This window comes from Saccostrea echinata, unplaced genomic scaffold, assembly GCF_033153115.1.
Source record: "Saccostrea echinata isolate AGI-Se365-2 ecotype Australia unplaced genomic scaffold, CSIRO_AGI_Sech_v1 ptg000022l, whole genome shotgun sequence".
NCBI classification, from domain to species: Eukaryota; Metazoa; Mollusca; class Bivalvia; order Ostreida; family Ostreidae; genus Saccostrea; species Saccostrea echinata.
Window position 1 is genome coordinate 12,373,072 of NW_026889771.1, and position 20,263 is coordinate 12,393,334.

The window sequence follows — 20,263 nt, forward strand, 5'->3', positions numbered from 1 at the left end:
TTCAATCTACATTACATGGGCTTTCAAAGTTTTCAATGTAGTACTCGCTCAATAGTTAATTAGTCCCGGTGTAAAGAAGAATAATTGCCCCATAAAAACTGACCGGGTGTCGATTTTGCCATCGCAAAATGACCCCCCCCCCCCAGCTGTAGAAAAATGTCATTGTTTGTAGAGATGGAAACTTAGGGCATAGTTTTCTAAGTTGATTTTACGGGGTTTTCAACAGTTTAAATCAAAGTCAGCATTTCAAAAATTCCTGGGTAATTATAATGATATTGTTGGTAAATACATTTAGTAATTTCAGATCTGGTTTTCTTAAAAAAATTAAAAAACAAAAAAACAAAAAACAAAAAACAAAAAAACAAAAACAAAACAAAACAAAACAAAAAAACATGAAGGCCATTACTTTAGCAAATACGGAATTAAAGGCAATAGTACGTTGCCGTTGAAATCAAGACAAAAATATATAATTGTCTTGACGAATTAAATATTTGTTCTGACAAAAAACCTAATAGTTCTGACGAGTCTGTTCCTCGTTCGGACGAATTAAATATACTTGTGCGTTAGAAGAAATTAAAAGTAAATAACTCTTTTGTTCGGAATTTTTGACGAACTGGATTTTTGCTTGGACAACATACTGAATTACATATGTGTTCGAACATAAATGATATTTCTTCTTTTAACGAGACTTATCATTCCTCTGGTAAAGGACAGTATCCAGAAAATCAAAGATGTACATGTGTAGAGCACATGGATCCAGTGGGACGGGATATGGATGTCTGATAAAGTTATTTTAATTGACTCCATTCCTTTGCGGTTTTTGAGGTTTCATGGAAGTTTTACTTGCAATTCATTTTAAAATTGCATCTCAACTTTTGTTTGCCATATGCACTGGATAGTTTCTTTCTTTTAATATTTGTTCTTTCGGTTTTAATGAAAATGAACCAAACGTCTCTAAAACAGCATTAACTCTTCCTATTCAAATTGTTAGACACATTTGCTATGTGTCCGAAAATTCAATGTATGTACACTGTTAAATTCATTGAATTAAACAAAAACACATCTCTCTCTCTCTCTCTCTCTCCTATAAAATGGAGGAATAAAAATTGTTCTGTAAATCAATGATAATTTGTCAAATCAATATGGATGCATTTCCACATAGTGTAAATTAAAGTCGATTGGTGTTGTCAACTTACCATAAAAGACAGATGATTTTGTTCGAAAGATTTTGAGTCTTGAAAACATATTATCGCTGTATCCTCATTTACCTCAAGTGATCATTTTGGCCCTCGCCTCTTGATTTATATTTTTTAATCCTTTAACCCCCCCCCCCCTCCCAAAGGTAAAGTATGTTCTAATAAAATCTACAAGGGGTCATTATTCTACGGGGACATTTTTCTTCACGTAGGGTATGCAGTTTTAAGGGTGATATCGATGCCACTTTTTCTACAGGCAAAATGGTCATTTTTCGATGACCGGGGTCATTTTTCGATGTCGAATAATGACCGAGAGTCATTTTTCGACGTACGTCGAAAAATGACCCCCGGTCATTATTTTACGGGGGTCATTATTCGTCTTTACACCAGCTTAGAGAAGAAACTTTTAAACGTCCCACCGATGAATTACTGAAAACTTGTTTATAACTATCAACTCTTGAAAGTTAGAAATCTGAAAAGTGAACAACAGATTGATTGGTTTTGATTCATTCTTCTATGCCAAACACATTTTTACTTGCATTATTCCTTAATTGATAATGTATTATATTGTATTTTCGAATTCCAAAATGAAAAAGTAGATTACAGTGTACTTTTTTTCTTAACAAAAATAAGAATTCTCTTGATTGAAGAAATTCCAGAGGCATTTTTATAAAATGTGGCATGGTATTCTATTGTTTGACAATTGAAGGAAGAAAGTAGTCCATATAGGATGTAGTTCTAATGTGAGATATATTTGAATTGTGCATCATTGGTTCCGAGATTGTAAGAATGATTTGTTGGGTAATAAAGTTCTATCAAATCATAAAAAATATTGAGGTGGATAACCATTAAAAATTTATATAAAACAATACATGTATTAACTAATAAAATTGTCCTCCTTGTTTCTCATACAATTTTAAACAACAGGAGTTGCATCTTAATCCAGTTATTATTCTGCCTGTTTCAACTTAAAATTAAATATCCTCTAATTTAATTTAAATTTGGTGTCTTTTTTCAGAGCAGTATAATAAATGCAAAATATATCTAAAACAAGAGTTTTACGTGTAACCTTATTCTTTGAAAGCATACTAAGAATATTTAATTTTGTTGTAGTTTTTTTTTCCCCCATGGATTGTATATGTGATCTCCACATAGCATCTATTTGAAAATGTAGACGTAAGTAGGTATGACATTTATTCTGAATAATATCTGGGCCATGTTCCCAAAATTTACCTGGAGGATATACAGTGGTTACTGAAATATTTTTACACACGTAATGAATTCTAAATCTCTAAACAATTATCTTTCTGTTCGAATAATATAATGATTGATTTAACAAGTAAGAACTCAATCAAGTCAATTCTGGTTGGTTATTACTTTCATCTCTGGTCCAATCAGAATTATTCTTGCAAAGATTGTTTGGGTTGACTGCTAAGATGGCGGACCCAACTGACAGTTTTTAAACTTGAAAATTTAATATCGTGTTTTTTACCTATTGGCGTTGTATTTAATCATGTTAAACACAAGGGACATTTAACTTCAGCAATACTAGATGATGACTTCGTGTAATTGTCATCTTTAAAACATTAGGAGCTTGTTATTGGGAAAGCAATTCGCAATTAGCACTTTTTCAGGGCGATCAATAACCAACGCTTCATGTCAATACGAATCAACAGAAAACTATCTTACAATTTGGAATGGTTTGTACCATTGAACTTTTTATTAGAATTGGTTGAAAGTTGGTGGGTTTTAAAGCCTAGGTTTATTAGTGGACCTAACGCACGATAAATTTGTGTTTTATTCCAACAGGTGTGGCAGAATCTCTTGATTAAGCTATATGGCTTGAATTAGTTTTATAGCTTTAATAAGCCATTCCAAATAGCTTTATTTAGTTATTTAAAAACAGTTTTTATCCCACAATTATCCCTTTTACATGAAATAGATGCTGACAGAAAGTCTCAAATATGTGACTACTCATATTTGCATATTTGTACTTAGTCCGAAATATCTGACATTTTCCTGGCTTTTTTACAATTTGATATTTTACGTGCCAGGAAAACATCTGAACTGGCACTATTACGAAAACTGGAAATTTGCCGCCTCCAACTGGAGGCAGCATTCTCGGGTTGATTTTCGAAATTTGCAAACCAAATTAAATGGCAAACTCACAACTTATCAATAGTACAATACTTAAAGTACTCACCAACATCGTTTTTGTGGTTCGTTTATAAAATATACAATCCGATGAAAACATTTTATCTGACAGTCGAAATTTGTTTTCATTTTGTGCATTTTAAAATCTTGCAATTCCTGATTCGAAATGTGGAGTGATGTTTTCTTTTCATCGATATTGGTGAGTACTAGAAGCATTGTGCTATTGATAAATTGTAATTATGGCATTTAATTCAGTTTGCAAGTATCAAAAATCAACTCCGGTTACAGACGGCGAAATTTCCAGTTTTTGTAATGGCGTCGGTTCTGACGTTTTCCTGGCATGTAAAGTATCAAATCGTAAAAATCCAGGAAAACGTCAGATATTTCAGACTAATTTGTACTATGAAAAAGCTATCCAAGATAATTTAAACATTTCTGCTTTTGTACACTTTTGAGCAAAAAATGTGTTTCCATTCTTTAGATAATTGCGCAACACTTTAAGTTCACTGTGGCATGGATTATATTTCTGTATTATTACCAATCAGTTAATTGGCCTCCATTATAATCTTATTCAAGAAGCAGCTGTATGGACAAAAATCAACTGCTTTATTTATCCCCAAGACTTTAAAAACTTTAATTGCAAATGCTTCAAAAAGACACATTTTGAGGAAAAAATTCTTTATGCATTGTATAATGTTTTCAAAAAATTAATAAGTTGAAACTATCATTTAAAAAAAACTGTGTCTTATTGACATGCTGAAAATATTGAATATTTAAGGGAAAATTATGATTTACATAGCTTTATAAAGCTATATAGCTAATTCAGCTACATAGCTTACGAGATTACTGTAGATTCCTTATTTTACGCGAGTACTTAATATCGCGAAATGGCCCAAGGGCGTCAAATCGCGAGAATAATAATTCGCGAATGGGTGATTTATTTAGAGATTTTACCTACATTAAAGCACTATAAATATAAAAGTGAGTAATTTTATTTCGCAAGTAGTGCTTCTCGCGTAATTACGCGATAATTTATTCCTCGCGTATATTTAGGAATCTACAAGTATGTGGGACCTGCTAAAAACATATGCATGCACAACATATCAATACATGTACTTAATATTGCGATTACCTTGTGGTTATCTAACTTACTGAAGCTCTTTTGTGGCCAAGTTGAGGAAGCTCTAAATCTCACAAGATTTCCAGGCCACCACATTGTTTACACTAGTGACAATCGAATGATTTGAATAATCAGTATGCCAAAAATACAATGTATTGCCAAGAGTTGAACTCCAAATACATGTAGTAGGTTGTCTAATTAGGAATGCTTAGAGTATTTTAATTATCAGCTTCCAAAAGGAACAATTATCAGAAAGAAATTGTTGAATTTAATTAAAGCTGGCTTAGTGAAAGTATCATAAAAATGTAACACAAAGGACTAGCTCCTCTCAAGTTTTATTAATTTATGTTCAGCAAGATTCTTGCATATCTGTCCTTATATAATCCACAATGATCAATCTCACACTGTATTCAACAGCTCAAGTTTCAAGTTTTTATTTAAGACAAAGACCCCAACTGGGGTATATGAATACAAATGATACAACAAAATAACATACAAGCATGAATACATGAATGAGTGGCACTAATGTTAATTACTATATACATGTATAGTTCAAAACTTTAAAGTATAGAAGGCCTCTGCTAGTATTAATTAAATCTATATGTATTACAACGTATTTTACACAGTAGTTTTGTTATTATTGCTCAATGTCCCCAGCTAACAAACATTTCCTACCTCCACCGTGAAAGAGTTCTGTTACCGGTAAGTTAAATCGTGATATCAAGTATTGAAGCTTAGTAATGATTTTTGTTTACTTGTGTTATAAGGAGGAGAATGTACAACAAGGATTAACAAATCATGAAGCCCTTAGAAACCTGAAGAATGAATTGTCAAAAGAAATAGAGCAACATGAAGAAAAGGAGAAACAACAATCATTTGGATCCCAGTTTGAGTCACTTAATATTTCTAAGATTGAGTCCACTTTCCATTGGAGTGGATGCTTCATTGTAGCAACAATTGCTGTATTGTTGCTGGTAACTTTTGGAATAAGTACACAGGGGTACATACATATGTTCATTTGTAATTAGTGTTCAAGTTAGTTTGAATCAATTGAATGCTAAGATGCTAATATTACTGAGTGAAAAGAAAAAAATCTGGATAATTGAAGTAGTATTTATAAATATGTAAATTAAATGTTGATAAGGAAGATTCTTTGTTCTTTGAGTTACAGAGTGTGTTTTATTTTATTTCATTGTAAATTAACTTGAATGTGTATTCATATATTTCATTGTAAATTAACTTGAACCAAGAACAAGTATTTGTTATCTAATAATTTTTATCAAGATTGACTATCAATCTCATTTTTTATTTTTGTTTTTGTAGCGCTGACAATGGATTTGGATGGTACAAAGTTGAATTTGTTGTATGTGTTTTTACCATTGTTATAAACATTTGGTTTTCTGTGTGGAACACTCGACTTCGTAAAAGGGAATTCATCTGTTTATCAAAACTAGTGCTCAAGCAGATAGAAGGTGCATTCAGAATCTATTTCTTCTCAGTTAATTTATGTTTTTTAAAAATATTTTTTTGACTTATCTTATTTTAGTAATGTATTTATTTTAATTCTTTTTTGGCTTTTGATTTCGTATATTAGTTTATGTCTGGTGGAGAGGATATATATTGATTTAATTTTTTTTTTTAATCAAAATAAAGAATGCCTATCCAAAACAAGCTGGAGTATAACAGATTTCCCACCAGTTCATTCACCAATCTCACCATGCATTTCCTTACAATGGACAATCAGAGATGGAAAGAATACAAATGTTCCCATTCCTCTCTTGGTCAAAGGGGACATAATCCTGCTAAGGCCAGGACAAAGAGTTCCAGCAAAATGTGTGATATTGAGAGAGGTAACTTATTATTTTTCTTTCATTAAAATCAGCTAAAAGTACTTTGGATACCTGGTATTTAATAATCATACCCATACGATATACATTTTCTTGATTTTTTTGTTTGTTTAAGGAGTTAAGAAGAAGGTACGGTTTTAGCTTTATTGTGCCCTAAAAATTTAATGTTTTCAAAAAGTTTTGAAACTGGCTTAAATATTAGTTGAGTATATGACTGTGATAAATCAGGAAAAAATATGACATGAAGGAGTACCATTCTGGAAATATTTTATCAAATCATTAATTTGATGCATTTCTCTATTTTAAACAGAAAAAGCCTCAAAATGACTCATTTCAAGGGTTATTTTCCTTAAGAAAATAGTGTCCACAGCCGTCGCCCACTTTAATTTTTAGATATGTTGTGTGAAATTCTTTGAAATATCACATATATCAAAATCATTGTGGGCGAGCCTGTGGACAATATTATCTGATAGAAAATTCCATTGAAAATTTGTGTCTTCTGCAACTTTTTTAAGAAAATATGAGAAAATGCACAAGTTTATGACGTCACAATTAGCATTTAGAAGGCCATGTGAGAAAAATGATTTGTATGATCTTTATGCATGGAATTTCTATGATTTAGAAAATGTATGTTTTAATTTTTTACAAGACTTTCATTTTTAAGAAAAACACAGGGCAAGATTTGTATTGAAACCGTACCTTGTTCTTTAACAGATGTACATTTAATTACAAAGAGACTGGGAGGAACTACTTCTTTTTTATGTTCCATATAAATTTCTTCATATTTATACAGTTTTGATAGGATGATCAAAACAGTATATTTTTTACTTCTATATGAAAAACTTAATTATTTGGAATATTTCTTTTTTGTATATATTGACAAAAATATTGTATACTGTATGTATATAAGCATGTGCATTTTTACAACCACCTGGTACTAGTAGAGAAAGGAAATTTAAAATAGTTGCATTGTATGATATACGTGTATCTTTCAACAGAACTCAGTTGGGGACAAGATTTTGATGGAGGGGGATATTTACGTACAAGAGAAGGAAACTGAGAAGAGGAGGCTAAGTGCAGATGCACCCCAGAGTAAAACACCAGTATCTGTGACTCATTTTAAGCTGCTTGAGACTGCTTATGTTTCACAACTCAGGTAAAAATCATGTTTTTATTATAGTGAGTTGTTAAAATCAGAATTTGTTTCTTTTTCTCACATTAACATTGACAAGCTATCAAGGTTGCATAAAAATAACTAATACTTAAAAAGTACTTTTTTTTTTTACTTTGATAAGTAATTTGAATATTTGCTGAGGATGAGTGAGCACCGTACATGATTGCCCCTTGTGATGAGTGAATGTTTTAGAAATCCATTGATAATGCTGGTCAAATGATCTGAATATTTGTAATTAAGCATATTAATTGTTGATTTAATCTTTAGAAACAATATTTTTGGGACAAGTTACTACACCAATCGATAGAATGCTTTATTAAGCTTTGGTACTGGTCCCATTTAACTAATGGTCATTGAAATGTTTTTCTCACTCTGACAAAATGAATACTAGACCTTAAAACAAATTACCAATTTCATTTCCTATTGATATCAAACATATATGAATATATGTAATAAAATTAATCTAAAAGCTTAAGCGATGATGTTTTTATAGAGAACTATTGAAGGGATCAATTCAAATGTATGTACATTACTAGATGAATGTGAATTATGAAAAATGTATTTGATTTCAGGAAAATATTGAGTAATAAAGTGAAGCATCCCGTAAGCTCAACAGAAAATGAAAGATACAACATTGCTTGTGTTTGGCTGGAGAGGAGACTACTGCCATTTGTTGCTGTAAGTAGTGAAGTTCTGAAATTTTCTCTTTTTAATGATGTAAGGATTATCTCACTTTGCTCATTGTTTTTCTTGTGTTGTAGATTTTACTTGTGGTGGTGAATGTCCTGAGAACCATGTACATTCCAGGACACGTCGGACATTGGGCGGAGACAGTCATCATATTACCTGTGAGTTTCTAAAGGTTTTTCATTTTAATTTCAAGACGCAGTTGCCTTGCTTTAATTCTAATTATCACCATTTCCTCTTTGTTACCTTTCATTTGATGTTGAAAACTGATCTTCCAAAAAAAGCACATGCATGATATAATATTAAGAACAAGTCTTATGTATATGTTTCATTTTATTTAAAAGTAATTTGGTGCTGTTTTAATTTTGAATCTCTTTAATTTATTTTTTAGATAAATGCTATTTTACCTCTAACACCCCTTTTTCTGCCAATTATCTGGAGAATGGTGAATTACTATGGTCAAGCTAGAGTGTATGCTGCGTTCACAGTTGCCAAGGACAAAAAGGTCATATGCAAATTCCCACTCTAATTATCTTTTGAAGTGGTAAAGTTGCAAGGCTAATTTTTTTTATTTATCAATTTTTTTTATGCACAGTCCAACTTCATTATCTTAAACTCAACAGAGATGCGGAAAAATCTTCAAGATATCAGAGTGTTTAAGATATATTGAGGTTAAAATACATTAAGAAAAAGTGATTGGGCCTTACAACTCAGTTCAAAATAACTGTGGTATTCAAGATATCAAATAGGGCTGGGTATCGGCTAGGAATTTTGTATGGCAATATACTGTGATATTTTCAACTGTATTTTGATATGTATTGCAGTATTTTCAATAACAGTAAAAATGATCTTTTTTTACTTTATAAACTCATTTATAAGCAGCGTGTATAAAACTATTATAAATACATTGTAACAAAGAAGTTCTTGTTGATTTTACATTTTGCAACAAAATGCAAGTATACAACAGCAACCTTACTGTTTGGCATGATTGAAAACTTTTCTGAAATCTTAAATTTCATATTTTACTTTAGAAATCCCAAGCCCAAGCTTTTTTCCGGTATATATACCCATACTGAAAAAAGGTACTGCAATATGGTATGTTTTATCAATGAATCGCAATATACTGGAATATCAATATTATTGCACAGCCCTAATATCGAAGTCTGAAATACTGAAGTTCAACTGTACAGTGTATATGTAAATATGTATAGAGTTAATTGCAAAAATTCATCTTTTAAGTTTTAATTTAAAGGGCAAAGAAATTGAATAATATTTCTGCATATTTTTTTAAAATATTAAGTTTGTAGTAGCATACACTAAGCTCTTACTAGATTATTGTCCATTAACATTTGGTTACACATATTTGGAGAGGGCAACCAAAGATTGGAACTTGTGTCCAATCCCACACTGACATACTGTCAATAAAATATGTTCAAAACATGGACATATTTCTAAATTCTCTTTTTAATTTTACTTATATTTATGCCTCCTCTCTTTAAGTCTTCATTACTAATATGAATTAAAGTTACAAATCAACAGAAGGAAAAAAAATTGATGCAAGTAATATTAAACAAATCAGTGTACTGTAAAATCAAATTTTTTTGGTTTGAGGAAAAAAATATTGATTTAAGGGAATAAATTTCGAGGTTGGGAGAGAGACATGATACTGTAGTTTGAAATTTTAACATTTCTTTGAAAACTTGAATTTGTGGGCCCACTCACCACAAAAACAACGAAAATTAAACCTCCACGAAAATCCGTGCTTTCACAGTCTCTGATTGTATTCAGTGTACTGTAGTCAATATTCAATAAAGGTTAACAGAGTATCTTTTAAAGAAAACTCTAACATAGTGCTATTTTCACACAAAAAAATTAAAATTATTTTGTCATCTAGGATCATTAATTTATTTTTTAAATCAGGCTAATTTAAACATTTTCTTTATTAATTAAGTACAAGAGTGCATGAGGCAAACATTTGATATGTATATTTACATGTTTTTCTATAGACTGTTAATTCTCAATAGTTATCTTAACTTCTCCTTGATCATCAACAGGTGCTTTGTGAGGACAGTTTTAGCAGTGACAGTGACATATCAGAAGATGAAGCTAAGGTTGACATACAGCTGGGACAGATCTTAAACCTGTACTGGGACATAGCTAATGGTCAAGGCTCCGTAATCACTCGACAAGTCAACATCGCTCAGACTCTAGGCTCTGTGTCGGTAAGTGGAGCTTCTACTGCCAAATTTTAAGAAATTTTAGTTTTTAGACACATAATCCCTCTGTTCACTTGTATAAAATCTTGCTTTAATGCTTACAGTTTTCTGAAAGAATGTATTTTATAAGAAAATGCAAACAATTTTAGCATAGCTTGCGGGACGGAATTGGATTGAAAAAGACATTTTAACTTGACAAATTTATAAAGGAATAATAGACATTTATCCCATTAAGAGTTATCCCTCTTATCAGGGTATCAATGAACCTTAAGTATTCAATGTATTCATACATGTGATATGTACCAGCTGTACGCAAAATGTACAGTTTTTCGAGCCCATTCATCGTGTACCAGCGGGACACCAAAATTCACGGAATATGAAAATTTGTACAGTATTTTGAATTTCTCGCTAAATGCTGCCATTTTCCTCTCATTCTCACTCGCGAGACACTGGAAAACGTCACCTGTGTTTGACACTTGACCTTCTGATAATTGTGTAGTGTACACAAACCATCGCATGCGAAGGTGTGAACTGCCAGTTGGGATAATTATCTTGCTATAAATCCGTATCAAATACCCCTTTAGGTAGCTTTATTTTTTAAGGGGTACTTAATTACTGTTAATGTTTCGTATACATAACTTGATTGAAAAAAATTAAGCCAACTTCTAAAGTTGATATACATGACTTAATATACATGAATCTGACCCAGATCTTCGTAGGTATAAAATATACGATGTTTATTACAATGATTACGCTGGAATTTCAGAAGAATTTAAGCGATATTTTATACCATTTTTTGTACCGTTTTTTGATAGGCAGTGTGCAGTTTTTTCACCCAAATTCCAGTTTTTTTATGGCTCTTGTACAGTTTGTGGTCTTTGACTTATCACATGTATGTGTATTCTAGAGAAAAACCATGAATACCTTTTTTAGGCTCCTTTTGTTACAGCTTAAAATTTAAACTTCAGGATTTTCTTTCTAGATGTTCGTTTATTTAATCATGCAGAATTTTCAAAATGCATATGTCCAAATGGCAAAATAGTAGCAAAATTAATATGAATGATGTTATTTTTGTTAACGTCCTTCCAAATGACCAATCTGTAAATAGATGTATTACAATTTATAGTTATAGCATACATTTTACTACCTAGGTTATTTTATAGAAACTGGGTCATATGACAAAAGACCAATGAAATAAATGTCCCCATTCATCATGAAAGTGTACTTCTTTTTCAAGATAATAAACTTTTTACATAGATTGGTAGGTATCACCAAACACCAGTCTGAATTACTAAAGTATGTTAATATTTTAAGAAACCCTGTCATATATATTTGTAAGGAAATGAATATAAGAGTGCTTATGGATAAAAAATATTAGAATTTTAATACACCAATTTTAATCATCAGATTAAAAAATTGGGATGTGGCAACCAAATGCCAATTATTTCTGTGAATAGTAAGGAAATTATAATTAATGCTCCTTAGAAATTTAACCTGAATTTCTTTCTTTGATTTAAAAAATTAACTTTGTGTACATGTTATTGTAGATGTTACTGCATAAATTTACCATTCCTATTTGTATTGAGTAAACAGCAGTATTTGATAAAAGATGCTACTTCATGTCTGTTTTTCCACATTAATAGCATGAATGAAAAATTAAACTTCATCTTGATATTCATAAGAGTGGTTTTTCTCCATCAATCACTGCGAAATATCAGTGTGTGAAAAATCAGGAGGATTTCATTTACATAGATGAGTGAGTCATAGTTGTAATATGATAGAGCTGCATCATCTTGATCTTTTTTTCACAAACAAAAACCTTCAAAAATATGTTAAAGAATAATCATTGTTTTGGTGATCATTGAAAGCACAAAGAAATGATATCACGATAAGCAAAAATTACCGGTATTTTTTTTCCTCATCATTTTATATTGTAGTCATTTTGTTGTGTGGATAAAAAAGGAATCCTCTCATGGCCAAATCCCTCTGCAGAAAAGATATGTTTTCTGACCCCAGAATCTCAGAGAGAGGCTGCCAATGAGGAGGAGGATCAAGGATTTTCTAATTCCTGTGACAAAATTAACCACCCTCAAGAGGGAACTGAAAAACACACAAGTGAGTAGGATGACATAAAGTACCGGGTAAGCTTTGTTCGGTTTATAGAAGAGAGAATCATTTTGGCAGGGTTTACCGAATTAGAAAAATAATGATAATTATTTGATAATTATTAAGGTAGCATAATGCATTTTATTTTTTCATACAAGTGCTAAGTCGTACATATTTGACCAACAAATCCTGTAAACTTGCTCCTGAAAAGACATGCAGACATACATGTACCAAGAAAAGCTGATAGTAATTTTTTTTTCACTCTACTGAAAAATTTAAGGGTGGCTGGGGATTAAAATAAAATACCAACTGGTGTGTTGGTTTTGCTTTCTTAGATTTCTGCTCTTCTTCATTCTAGTTTTTTATGCCTGTCTTAAGGTGGATTGTATTATGATATGGTTTAATTGTCCATCTATCTGTTAGTTTTTTTGTGTCCAGCTCATAACTTAAATACTATGAGGCCTAAACTAATCCTACTTTGTCATCTGATACATCTTAGGTGAAAGGTGTATCACACAATAAGACTAGGTCTTTGTGACCTTGAAAGAAGATGTGATATGCCCAAATATGGTAAAACCCTGTCCGGCTCACAACTGGAAAACTGTTAGACCTAGAATCATCAAACTTGGTCAGTTAATGAATCTTAAGTAGAAGGTGTGTCTCACCTTATATTAAGGTCACTGTGACCTTATGTAAAGGTGATTTTTGTTTAAAAAGTATGTTTTAAGGGAGATATTCCCTATAGATATAAGAGTGTTGCAGTGACCTTTTTCATTAATTTTACAGCATGTGCCATTGCATTGCACTTTATTATTATCCTTTATTAAAACACCACAGCTTTCCCACTTTTCTTAAAAATGAAGTATATAAACTTCAATCTGTATCTATGCTCCTTTAATCTATGGATTTATGATTATGATTTTTGTGAAAATCTTAAACCTAGGAGTAGTACTCAGAAGTCTACAGTTAAGGATAGAGACTCTGGTTTTAAATATTGATTTAATGTTGTTTTATTTTTTTTAAAATCTATATGTTTGGGGTTTTTTTTAAGTTTTAACTTTTTGATACATGTGATATCTATACATTCACTGCATGTATAGTCAATGATTTTAATAAAAGAATTAAAAGAAGTATATAAAATCTCCAATTTCTTATATGTTTTTTTTTTTAATGTTCATTTTAAAGTTTACTTTTTTTCCCCAGCACATGGAGCATCTAGCAGTGTAGAAGTTCTTGATCTCACTCATGCTGCCATGGTAAGTTAATTTATTTGGATTATCTCTCTTTGTATGTAGAAACTTCGTACACTTAAACATCATAAGAAGCAGGTGACATGTTATTTTCATTAACATGGAAATTCAGTTTGATCTAAAAAAAAAAAAAAAAAAAATTGAAAAGTTTTAATAATTAGGTTAATGGCATTGGACTGACATTGTACTTAAGTATTGATTTTATATGGCTTTGCCATCTTAAATGATCTCAGAATTTTCAGGTTAATTAAAGTACATGTAGTTGAGTAATTAAGTAGTTGAGGCTCTGGGCTAGACAATGAACTTTGATAAACTTTCTTTTTCAAATATTCATATGTTCAAAATAATCAACTGTTATTAATGATTCCTTCTACATCAAATAATTTTCATGCAGTTCAAATTAACGATTCCTATCTATTATTTATCACTTTGTAAGTGTCTGCTGAGAAATGCACGATTGATTAAATGATTTGGTGACTATGTCGAATAGTACTGCTGAACCAAAATATTACAGCTAATATGATGTTCAGAGACATGTAATTCTCTTCAAAACTCATTTGGTTCTGTAATTAATTTTTTATTTACTATTGAATGTTGACATGGTGGTCTTAGCATTGTGTCTAGACGTATTGTCATTCATCTATATAATAACCAGACATTTCTACTTAGTTGTGGAGTCAAGTATCTCTTTGAATTCTTTTCACTGTGTCATGTGACAGTGACCTAATTATTATGTCATTCAGTGCGACCCATTTCAAAATTTTTGTGTTCCGATATGCATCTGAGAACTAGATGAAGTCATTATTTGATGATTAACTGACATTATTAAGCAAGAAAAGTCAGTTAATTAGACTGCAGAGACTCTTGCAGTGGAGAAGATTTGATAATGAGATTCTTCACTAACTATATATCATGTTGAATTTTCAATTGATATGGAATGTTCCAATCCATATGCAATGTTGAGAGTAGAGTAATATGTTTATACTTACAAGAATTACTAGTAATTCTCTTTTTGATTACCGGATTGCAGCTTTGTGAATATACATTTCTAATAGGAATACATTGAAATAAATTCTATCAGAAACAGAGTTCACAGACTGACAAGAAACCATTCTGTTTTTCTTAGCTGATCGTTGTTGTCAGTAATAAAAAAAAAACAATCAGGGAAAACCTGACTTCTTTGAAATATTACAGCTTAAAAATAGAAAGATAGTCACAGAAGGATTTGAGATTAATGGACCTATACACATTTAGATATTTTACAAAGTGCAATGATATGTACAATTACCTAAAAAAAAATTGTTTTCAATTTCTATATAGAAATATTTTAATCAGCCATGGATGGTAGGTAGTGTGATACATGTAAATACACTTTTATTAGCTAATATTTAAGGGTTTGCTAATGCAGGAAATATTTAATGCTCAGGCTTTGCCAACCAATACGTGTGCAGCATATTCCTTCATCCCAAGAACACAATTTATCAAACAGTAAAATTATTTTGAGTTCACAACATTTCCTGCCCTTGATCTACATGTGTACACTGTCCTTTTGCCAACTAGCATATTTGTGGGACTGAATAGTCAAACTGTATTATGTAATATGTGTCAACTACATTTCCAAGAAAATCATTGTTTTTGGTCATGTTTTCTTGTCCTCCATAAAATCAATAGCAATAGTTTGAGGTTAAAATGTGAACTGATATTTTTAGCTCACCTGAGCTTTCCTGACCACCTGTTGTCCAGCATCTGTCCATCTGTAAACTTATCACATTTCCAACTTCTTCTCAAGAACCACTGGGCCAATTTTAACCAAAGTTATTATTAAGCATCCATGGGTAAAGGGGATTCTAAATTATTAAATGGAGGGTCAAGCCCCCTTCCAAGAGGAGATATAATCAAGAGAAAGCAAAAATAAGGTGGGGTCATAAAAAAATCTTCTTCTTAATAATCCCTGGGCCAGAAAAGCTGAAACTTATGTGGAAGCTCCCTGTGGTAGTGTAGATTTTAAATTGTTCAAATCATGCCATTCCTGGCCCCCATGAAGTAGTTTGGGATACAATAGGGAATCAACATTTTACATTGAAATATAAGGGAAAAAAATCTTTAAAAATCTTCTTCTCAAAAACCACTGGCCCAGTAAAACTGAAACCTAAATTATTCAGATCATGCCCTTAGGGGTAGAATGGGGCCAATATAGGGAATCAAAGTTTAACATTGAAATATGTAGGAAAAATCTTTAAAAATCTTCTCAAGAACCACAAGACCAGAAAAAATGAAACTTAGGTGAAAGCTTCATGAGGTAGTGTAGATTGTAAATTATTTAAATCATGTCCCCTGGGAGTAGGGTGGGGTCACGATAGGGATTTTACAAGGGAAATCTTTAATAATCCTTTTCTCAAGAACAATTAAGGCATGATGAATCATATTAATGTGGAAGCATCCTCTGTTAGTGTAGATTCATTTTTGTTTTAATCATGGCCCCTATTTATAGAGTGGGGCACAAAAGGTGATCAAAATTTCACATAGGAATACATGTATATTGGGAAAAAATCTGATGCAGAACAGCAGGCCAAAGTAACTCAGGTGAGCACTGTGGCCCATGGACCTCTTGTTTATGTACTTTCAGTGCATATCAATAAGCATGAACACTGATACAAATTGAACCTGTTATTATAAATCCTAGCACTGCATGGTTCTCTGCCTTTAACTTCAGTCTTAGCCAATTTTAGTTCACTAGTCGACAGAGAGAGGGTGATAAGGCATAGTCCCAGTGTTACTGCTGAAACAGTAAAGTACTCATTGTTAGCTCATCTGAGCTGAAGGCTTAAAGAGCTTATGGACTGATCATGAATGTGGTTTGATCATGGAATGTGGACATAGACCAAGAATCCCTTGGCCAATTTTTATCAAATTTGTCACAGAGTACATGTATCCTTTATAAAGGGCTTTCCTTTCTTTTACTAAAATTAGGGATGTGCAAATTTGTCACGGAGTACATGTATCCTTTATGAAGGGCTTTCCTTTCCTTTACTAAAATTAGGGATGTGGCCCTTAAATAAGCTCATGTTGACAATATCTTTGTGAGAACCCTAGAAAATACATTGAAATAAAAATTATAATTTTAATACTAAAACAATTTACTGATAGATATTAAATTAAAAAGCATTTATTTCTACAGTATTGATATGATGACAATTAATTAATGTGCAACCATAGGGCTTAAGTTGTTCATGTTCAAGCTATATAATCTTCATTTATTTGTGAGATCAAGTCAGTTTAGACAAGTGGGTAAAAAAATTTGTAATGTTTACTATAGTCTAGGAGAAAAAGCAGTCACCATGTAGGATTAAACAACAATAGGTGTATTTTAAGGGGTGGGGTGGGGATGGGGGTAGAAGGTTACCCATGCCAATCAATATTTCTGCCCTACTTTGCTTTCCACACAAAAGCACAATAGATTGAACTGATTAAGAGCTTGGATTGGATTGCATTTGCAGGGGTCACAGGGTCAAAGAGCATGGCTTTTGATGTTAAAAATAAATATCTCATTTTTGTGCAATTAACAACTAGAATGTTTATACACTGTACCAGTATACATATTGGAAATATAAGATGAAAACCCGTATCTCATTTTGGACAGTTATTCAGATAAACATTCAAGTTTAAATTTATTAATTGCAAGATTTTGTATACAGTGAGGGCACCACCCTACAGATATATACCGGTACTCATGTACCCAGGTAGATGAAATGATTCTATTTGGTTTCTTACAGATTTGCTCAACCTGCTAAAGCTTTAATTCTAATGATTGAATTTTTTTTTGTTTATTCTTTAGATGTAATAACTCATGATTGCTTTAACATGTGGAAAACATCCGGGTTTTTAATACACTTTGAATATATTAACCAAGTATTTGAAGACAGCTGTTGTTTTGTCCTGGAGAAACCTAGGGCTTCATCTGATTGTCGGCAAGATGCGAAAATGTTTATTTCTCAGAAGGGAAATTTTTTTCATCTTGAAGTAAATTACCAGTACAGTCATTCAGTGTGTAATTTCCCTGCTGGGTCCGATCTAATGTTTTATTCACATGCTCTGCAAATGCACCGCAAATTATTGATATGCACCTAATAAGTTTATATGATCTCAGGAAGTATGGTCATTTATAAAGTGCTGGCATGTACAATTATTCAGTACGTTGTGCTTTTGTAATACAAAAAAAATTTAATAATAATAACGATAATAATAAAAAAAATTATGATACAGTACAGAAAATTGTTCAGTGCTGTTTTGCACTTCCAGATACTTTGCATTTAATCTTTTGCACTATAAACCAATCAAAAAAAAAATCAAAAAGATATAAATTGATAGTAATCATATACCCCAAACATGTTGGAAAAAATAAAGTGAATGTATTTTAGCGATTTTGATATGTACTCTTTTAAGTTGTCATACAGTCTGAACCAATAATTTTCAGGTGATAAATTTCATCAGAATTTTTGCATTGTTTTAATATGAAAAAAGTATATCAATAATGCAAGTAACTCCAGGCATTTTAAAGTTATCTTAAAAATAGTAAAATTTATGTGTGACAACCTGATTTACAAGACATAATTTTGATGAATGAGGACTGATATTGATGAGTATGGACCAGTTACATGCACTGCAGGAACAAGTACATGTATTGGTATGTTGTACTAAAAAGACTTAATGAGGTGGATTTTGCCAATAGATAATTGCCTGTAGTTTACAAAATGCATGTATATATATCTATAAATATTCGTTGTAAAAGATGTATCCAGATACCAGGATTATTTGAATAATTAAAGAACTATGAATAATATCACATTATTTTAATCCAAATGTACCAGGTATGTAATAAACACTAAAATTGTGAATTTGTTATAAACTAGTTCCTGGAAAATTAATTAACACATAGAGCAGAGGTGACTATTGGCAAATCTTTGTAATTTTCACCAATACATTGTATTAGGTAAAGTAGATGATTGGTCTTCAAATGCTGATGCTTGAAAATATATATTTTATCTAATCCTATGTTGTAGTAATATACTGTAAACCAACTTTTATTCACGTGCGAGAAATATTTGTGAGTTTCGGGACCCCTTTAACTCGCAAATATTAATCATCGCGAATTATTTATTTTGCTTTGTATTTGTATAGAATAATTTCTCAGTCGTGAAAATTAATCATTGCGAACTTATTTCATACTGACAAATCGCGAAACAAAAGATGACGCGAATAATAGTTGGTTTACAGTAATTTAATTACCCCCTTCTCTCTCTCTCTCTCAATCCAGATAAACGTACAATTTTGTACTTTTTCTATAGGCAAGACAATTAAGATTATAATAATGATTAACACTAAATGAAGTCCTCTTTCTTTGTAGAATGCCTTTGAGTTGCAGTTTGATGATCCAGGTTGGATGAAGTATATGTCATCCCTGAAGCCTTTGGTATGTTAATCGCTGGCATATGTTTATCAGAGATTCTTTGGGGTAACTAGCAAATAAATCAAACCCTTGACTGATAAACATCTTGTCAAATGTTGTTGTCAAGTAATCAAATGCATTATTATAGGAAGCAGTCTGTTTGTCTCTTAAAAAACATTTTCAATGTCACAATTATTATCACCTCTTATTGTTTAAATATGAAACATTTTTTATTTTAACTACTGGTATCAGAGCATTTTAGGCATATGGCGTGTAATTGTACTTCATAGAAGTATAATCTCCAGTTAAGATGGAATAAGCTGATTGCAGGAGAAACCTGGCTGAAAAGTTTATCATTTGTCACCTTCCAGGGTGTAGAAATGAGAATATATCATTACTGTTCAATAGGTCACATCATTTTACATAACAGTACATGAAAGGTTCAGACCACTGCAGGGAGTACTCTGGTTCTGTCAGAGTAGTCATTCAATGGAATCATCCAACTAAATAGGGGGTGACTGGAAAATGATGTATCCCTCAGATGAAATGGAATAGTCTTAAGTGGAATAGTCCAATATTAGACTTGTGGTAGATTAGTCTAATATTTTGTGAAAAAGTTTTTAAATTGGAATATTCCACCGTGCACTTTTCAGTGCATGTAATCTTGATGGAGTATTTTACGAGAAGAAATTATAAAAAGTATTTAATTCTTTGTTCTTGAGTTATGCAATTTAATTAAAACCATAGCAAGCTTTGCCGGCATATATTCTTATGTATTACTTGTAATTTTATTCACACAATTTATGGTTTGTTTTTTTTTTTTAAATAGGTAAATTAAACAAAATAACTTAAGTAATAGATGAACAATTTAACATTTTCTGTCTTACACCCCAAACCCAAAATGGTCTAGTTGCTTACTGAGTATAGATGAACAACAGAATCCCCCTTGCTCTTTTCCCTGAATTTTCAGTCCATCTGTTTAAAGCACCACTTCTCCTCAAAGCTACTGTAAAGGTGGAAATATTTGGGTGGGGGAAATTTTTGTGAATTTTGCAGTGAGTGAAGTT

At 31.6% G+C, this 20,263-nt stretch overlaps 1 protein-coding gene across 1 annotated transcript in view; it reads left to right on the top strand.

The window, feature by feature from the left end:
- Nucleotides 1-2,627: 2,627 nt before the first annotated feature.
- Nucleotides 2,628-20,263, top strand: part of LOC133190425 (transmembrane protein 94-like) — a 34,064-nt gene continuing 16,428 nt past the window's right edge. Inside the window, exons 1-12 of the mRNA XM_061326054.1 lie at nt 2,628-2,896; nt 5,238-5,470; nt 5,794-5,942; nt 6,124-6,320; nt 7,316-7,473; nt 8,064-8,169; nt 8,253-8,339; nt 8,570-8,683; nt 10,233-10,400; nt 12,332-12,509; nt 13,704-13,756; nt 19,155-19,220. Of these exons, the coding sequence (XP_061182038.1) occupies nt 2,894-2,896; nt 5,238-5,470; nt 5,794-5,942; nt 6,124-6,320; nt 7,316-7,473; nt 8,064-8,169; nt 8,253-8,339; nt 8,570-8,683; nt 10,233-10,400; nt 12,332-12,509; nt 13,704-13,756; nt 19,155-19,220 (1,512 nt within the window). The 5' untranslated portion in view covers nt 2,628-2,893. The remainder of the gene's footprint in view (nt 2,897-5,237; nt 5,471-5,793; nt 5,943-6,123; nt 6,321-7,315; nt 7,474-8,063; nt 8,170-8,252; nt 8,340-8,569; nt 8,684-10,232; nt 10,401-12,331; nt 12,510-13,703; nt 13,757-19,154; nt 19,221-20,263) is intronic.